Source organism: Nestor notabilis, unplaced genomic scaffold, assembly GCF_000696875.1.
Source record: "Nestor notabilis isolate BGI_N333 unplaced genomic scaffold, ASM69687v1 scaffold18941, whole genome shotgun sequence".
Classification (NCBI taxonomy): Eukaryota; Metazoa; Chordata; class Aves; order Psittaciformes; family Psittacidae; genus Nestor; species Nestor notabilis.
Genome location: NW_009915613.1, coordinates 7,037 through 13,241, shown reverse-complemented (window position 1 = coordinate 13,241; position 6,205 = coordinate 7,037). Strand labels below are relative to the sequence as shown.

The 6,205-nt window shown below is 41.1% G+C and overlaps 1 protein-coding gene across 1 annotated transcript; it reads right to left on the bottom strand.

Moving 5' to 3' along the window:
• Positions 1-4,990, bottom strand: TMEM248 (transmembrane protein 248). Its single transcript, XM_010024237.1, has 6 exons — positions 4,822-4,990; positions 3,715-4,000; positions 2,374-2,524; positions 1,442-1,625; positions 839-982; positions 1-76 (listed from the first exon to the last, which is right to left on the bottom strand). Exons 1-6 carry the CDS (start codon positions 4,978-4,980, stop codon positions 56-58), a joined length of 945 nt encoding a protein of 314 aa, XP_010022539.1. The 5' UTR covers positions 4,981-4,990; the 3' UTR covers positions 1-55.
• Positions 4,991-6,205: the final 1,215 nt, after the last annotated feature.

Below are 6,205 nucleotides of genomic sequence, written 5' to 3'. Positions count from 1 at the left end.
TTCAGCAGGCAAGGATTACGGTTCTCGGTCATTCTCAGTCAAAGGAGAGGATGGATTATGCTTCTGACAAAGCAACCTAAACAAAAGGAAAAGAAAACATTTCATTAAACTCAGATTCTTAATCCTGTAACAGTGATACTACTTATCTCCATGCAGCTGGCATATCTGTCCTTGCCTTTTCAAAGGACCTTGAAAAGGCGCACTTGGAAAGGAGATCAAAGTGAGTCTGAAGGTGTTTTGTACTTAGCATAATCAGTTAAACAAAACCCCCAAAACTAAAACCAGAAACTAAAAACAACCCCCCATATTATACTACAAAATATCAGTATGATCAGAAGGTGCCAATATTCACAATATAATATATTCATATTTAATCTGTCAAGCAAAGTGCAGGTCTCCAGCACAGTACTGAATAAGGGCTGTTTCAATAGCTTTGCCATTGTTTTAATTGAATCCTGATTAACAACTATTAGAATCATGTATTATGTTTTATTAAGTTTTCAATCTGTTGTGATAAAAAATGAAACTACCCCATGCCATCTATTCAATGCTTCATACAAAACAGTGCAAGTAACATAGAGAAATTACATTTCAGCACTTACTGAACTGCAATAATCCACTTCTGTAGGAGAGAAATCAAACTCAGAGGATCTACAAAGCACCTATATGCATTTTGTGGCACCCATCTGTAGTGTCCACAATGAAACACCCGTGTCTCTTTGAATGGGAATGAAATCCACATCTCCAGAGAGAAGAGAAACCAGCCTGTACTATGTAAAAAAGAAGGTTTCCCATGTTTCCTTATCAGAGTCAATATTTTGTTATTACGCAGACTCACCTTCTCAGAGCAGAATTCTGTATTGCTTTGCCTCAGTTTGCTTGGTCTGCCTTTAATAACTGCATAGCAGAACATGGTAATCACCATCACAAAAAGAAAGTAACTGGTGTGCATGAGATGCAGGTTTATTAGAGAGCGATCATCCTGCACAGAGAAGTAAAACCATTTACTGACAATCCATCAACAGCTGGCATTTTATATCAAAGCAGTAATTATGAGATCAACATAGAAATTACTTCATGAATCAACTTTCTCCCCTTTATGCAGCTGGCAGAGTAATGGAAGCGACTCCTAATTGTGGCACAAAGAGCCAAAACGTTCCTTATGTTTGACATCTATAGTTGAGATCTCTTCCCATATACTGGAAGTGTCTTTTGCCAAATGATTTGAAAACATACCTGTTAGCTAACAAAAGCTGAGGCACATGGAGGTTACGGGAAGACCATCGCACCCACCAAGGGTACAGCAAACCCAACTCTGTCCCATCCCTCACACTACAGGATAAACCAGCCCCGAGTGTGACTGTTTTAGGACATGAACAGAACCATCTGCAAATAAACCAGCGCTGACCATTTATACAAGATAACATATAAAACCACTTACATCTGGAACTATAACAGTTAGTTTGGGGTTTAAAGCGTGATACACTTTCCCAATTGCTCCTTTGTAACACCAGAAAGGGTTATAATCTTGTGCATATTTTGTATTAGAGTCTCTTGCTGTGGTGAAGATCTTGTACCAGAGCGTGGCATTGCTGTATGTTTCAGGAACACAATGTGGTGGCTGACTGCATTAAAACAGAAATAGTTAGCACTTTAATTGCCATTCTCCATGTGCAGCAAGAACAACATTTAGAACTGAGTCAAGCCCAGTCTTCTCATCAGCAGCACAAAACATGGGTTTAGTATGGACTTTTCAAAACAAGAGCAAAATCCAAAGCTTAACCAAAAGGGTGTATAAAAAACATGATTCCTGTACTAAAACCAGAATTTAACTGCATGCTGTTCCAGGAAGTCAACATCCCACAGCTTAAGTAGAACAACACTGGGATTCGTAAGGTTTCACACACTCATCTGGTGGTTTTCCAGGTTGTATTGAATAGTGGCAGGGAATCTAGAGAAGACAAAGGGAAACTATTCTGATGAAAGGTCTGTACCTGCTGGGGTATGTTGCTTTGCTACCATTTGGCTTAAGCTGGTCTCTCAGCAGGGAAGAGGAGAAAAACCTTAGTGTCAAGCCTTAGCTCTCACACAAGTTAGTGAAACTTAACTATAGGGCATCTTCCTTCAACAGTCACAGATTACTTAGTTCCCATTGACATTTAAATCACTCTTTGAAAGGCAGGTAGGGACTATAATTCAAAATATCCACAGAGAAATCCACTGTTGCTAAAAGAGAGCAAAAGCCTCAAGATTTTCACTGTGGGAGGAAGGATGGCACGTACATCATTTCCAGTCAATGCTAAATTCATGAGGAAGTAACAACCTCAGAGAACCAGCTGAGGAATTCATCACCCAGTAATGAGTCTTTTTTACACTGTGACAGGAAACACATTGCTGGCTGCTGTCACAGTCATGCAGGTTGTGAACACAACCTGCTCGCAGTGGCCGTGAAGAACGCAGTCATCGGAATTCCAGGCAGCTGGTAGGGTGAACGTAATATTTATCTCCTCGTGGGATTCTCTGCCTTTGAGAAAGAGAGAGGAAAGCTGGTTTTCATCCACAAAAGTATCTGAGCAACCATCACTAGGATAACAACAACACGCAAATGACTAAAGCAGCAACCATCACCCTGAATCTGCACCTCTGAAGTCATCCAGGATCTTCACTATCAACAAAGAGAGCAAAAAGAAAGTTAAAAACCAAACCAAGCCACAAAACTCCCAGCTGTTGGTCCTTCTAATCTCTCCTGCCCCAGAAGAAGTGGGGTCATTAAGCAACTTGCAGCATGAAACCCTCCCTATTTCTAAGTGAATCCATGCATGGTTGGAGAACTGTATTAGAAAGTAAATCACAGATTTGTGGCCTTTCTCCTCCCAAAGACTTTGTTCCACATTGGCTTTTGCTGATGCTTACTTTTCGAATTGTAGATATTTCTGTAGACAGAAAGGTGCAGATAAATAATGTACATTAACTCTGTGTGGATATATCCATGCTGAAAATAAATCCAGGCTACCGGAAATGGAACTTGCATTTGATAACGCTCAAAGCAGTAGCAAAATATCAACAACATAAACCACAGTAACACAGATTTACAGCTATGGTAAATGTCTCTTCACAGGTCTCTGAGGTTCAAGACACCCTCAGGCATTATCATAAAATGCAACCTTGGTAAAAGCTGAAACTCAGTGAGGTTCTACCATTGATTTCTACTGATTTCCTACAATCTCCTGTCAAAACTTACACAGCAGACCAGTCTCTTCACACCACAGACAGAGTAATCATCTTATTTGTTGCTGTTTGTAATATTAAAGCTTATTGATGTATGACTTTTAAACTCTATTTTTTTTGGACAACGTGCTACTTGATCTTTAGTGTACGTACATTAATGTCTTTAAATGTGAATTAAGGACTTGAAGATGTATCAAGATACAACTGTAGAAGCTTTTGCTGCTTGGAGATTTGTTGGCTTAAAAATTACCTTCCTTTGTCAGTAAGTTAACCATTTTAAGCTGCAAAGCCTACTCTCAGCATACCTGCAGGTTCTTTTCCATTCTGAATGCAGGGAAAAGTGTTTCTAGCAAACAAGTGAAGGATTCTATATATCTGGAAACACATGTTCTAAGCAAAAGACTTATCTCACCAACAATAAGCTGGTGAATTTTTACATGATTATACAGTTACCATGCCAGTTCATAAAGGTCAAGTCTCACATACCTGAGAGTCCAATCTGGTGTCCAAAAATGGTGGAACTTAGATGTGTGACGTTGCGTGAATACCCGCCGAATGGTCTGAGTGGGTCCAGTGTCAACGTGATGGTAACAGAGATGTTTATTGGACCCGAGTCCTCAAGAGTCTGTGGAGATTGTGTAGAAGATCTTGCCTGTCCACTAGTCACGGTACTCTCTGGAGTTGTGGTATCATTGATGAGATGCTTTAAGGTTTCATTCTCAGATATACAGAAGTCCAAATCATTAAACCGCAGGAGGAACGTATTCCAGTCCTTAAAACAAACATGAAGATTTCAACCAGATCAGCAAGTTAACTGTTGGCTTCCACTTCTCTAGAGCAGCGCAGACCTTGATACTACCATCCCATCTGCAGTTCCAAGCCATTTAACAGAATTACACGGGTCACAAAGCAGCACAAACATCACCATCACTATCTCAACAACAGGGCAAGTTGTTTACAGAAGTGAGACGTGTTCACTCCCAGCCATGCCTCACTGCTGCTCAGTGCAGCAGCAGAACATCCTTTAAACTACAAAAGGAAGCAACTAACTCGGTCTGTTCTCACCACACCCAGGGCATGAGCAGTTTCTACCAAGGTTTCCCTCATTAGGGAATAGCACTACTAGGTAATACTTGATGGCCCATCTCTGGCAGTGTTAAAGGCCAGGCTGGACGGGGCTTGGAGCAACCTGCTCTAGTGGAAAGTGTCCCTGCCTGTGGCAGGGGGCTGGAACTGGATGAGCTTTAAGGTCCCTCCCAACACAAACCATTCCATGATAAGAAAGTTTCACAAACAAGCTAGCTGACACAACAGAGTAAGAAAAAGAAATGCTTCTAGCTGTAGAAGGGAAGATTCATGTCAGATGATTCTGCTTTGTCCTTGAAACGAACCAAGACTATTCAAACATACATACCAATAATCTCTTTCCTTACAGAATGAGAGGCAAGTATAAATGAAGGCAATCTCCCATCAAACTCTGCACACTCCCATGAGAGGGTTATTGTGGGGTGAAAATCCCACCTCGTTCACTTTGGGCATGTTCTTCAAATTAGTATTCCCACTATTTAGCTCAGGAAATCTTTTTGTACCTACCTCAGTCATTTCTGGGGACTTGATCTCCTTGATTTTGAAGAAATAGCCCAGTGTCAGAAACGCTATTGCCATAGCACTTACACTGATCATAAAGACCACAAGCGGAGGTCGACTGCTGATGTAAACCTTCAGGTTCTCCAACAAGTTTATGTAGAACATTATTCTGATTGTTCACCTGAAAGCAAAGAATATTACAACAGTGACTGGCCTGTGTGTGGGACAGGGTAGGGATTGCTAGGCCATGTAAGAGAAAAGTTTGGCAACAAAACATGGGATCATATACTAAAATGAGATTCAATTTCATGACTCTATATTGTTCATTGAACACAGACTTGGTGTGCCTTAAAGAAAGCACAAATCAAAACATGCTCCACGTCACCTTCTCACCACCTGAAACTGCCCCTCAGACTAGATTTGAAGAGGACAACTTCTAGCACAGCCAAATATTAAGCAATAAACCCAGTTCTTTTTTTTCCCCACACACATAAGCAGGATATAAACTGCTACATTTTAATTCCAGTAATATCTGAATTCATCAAAATAGAGTGTGGATGGAGTTGTAATGCAGCCCAGAGATCAAACTTTCTATGTCCTTGCACACACTATCAAAACTGAGGCTGAAGCCTCAGAGCTCCTCTTCATCCTGTCCCTAGCCCCAAATGTCTCTACCTTCAAACTAGGAGCAAAGCAGCAGCTTACATCACTTTAGGCTTCTGCATCAAGAATCCTGTGGTCAGAAACACCTAAAAACTGCATTGGGGTGGAGGCTGGAAGACTCCTTTATTTGATTCTTGCAGCATTTAGTGCATAAAATGTTGTATTTTGCCTGGTTCCCCCTCGGAATTTTCATTTGCAGAGCAGAAAGACCCAAGCTCAGTTTGCTGCATCAGCTTCCCCACCACCACTCACAAGAAGTCCAGTGCTAAAGGGCAGCCTTGAGGGCATCTACTTCAGGAGCTCTGCAAGGAAGGAACTTCAAGCAAACCTCTTCTCTGTCTTACCTAAAAATCCTGGTTGAAAAGGCTTTCAAACCCAAACTAAACTAGAAAGGCAGTAACTGTTCTGAGCAATGTGTTGCTTAAACCTAAATTCATAGGAAAAGGCAAACTTCAGGACTAGCTTCTGAAGAGCTCAGCACTTCAATGGTTAATGTTTGAGCATTCATACAGATCTGATAACATTTAATTAAGTCAAGAACACTGCTCCCTGCAGGTCTGGGTGATTCTCACTGACTCTTATTAGAAGCACATGTCACAATCCAGATGTAGCCTGGCTGAGGAGGGGTAAGAGGATGAGGACAGGTTTTGAGAAAGAGGGCAAGGGAGAGAGCGATCTTTGATCTATTGATTTAAAAGAAAGCAAGAGAAGGGAAAAGGACAAGCTT

Excerpts from the sequence above, each read along its gene's own strand:
- TMEM248 (XM_010024237.1), bottom strand. The coding sequence starts at position 4,980 with ATGTTCTACATAAACTTGTTGGAGAACCTGAAGGTTTACATCAGCAGT. Across the intron at positions 2,525-3,714 it reads ACACCAGATTGGACTCTCAG|GCAGAGAATCCCACGAGGAG; the intron begins GTATGTGAGACT and ends TCTTTCTCAAAG. Across the intron at positions 1,626-2,373 it reads AATGTGTTTCCTGTCACAGT|TCAGCCACCACATTGTGTTC; the intron begins GTAAAAAAGACT and ends GTTTTAATGCAG.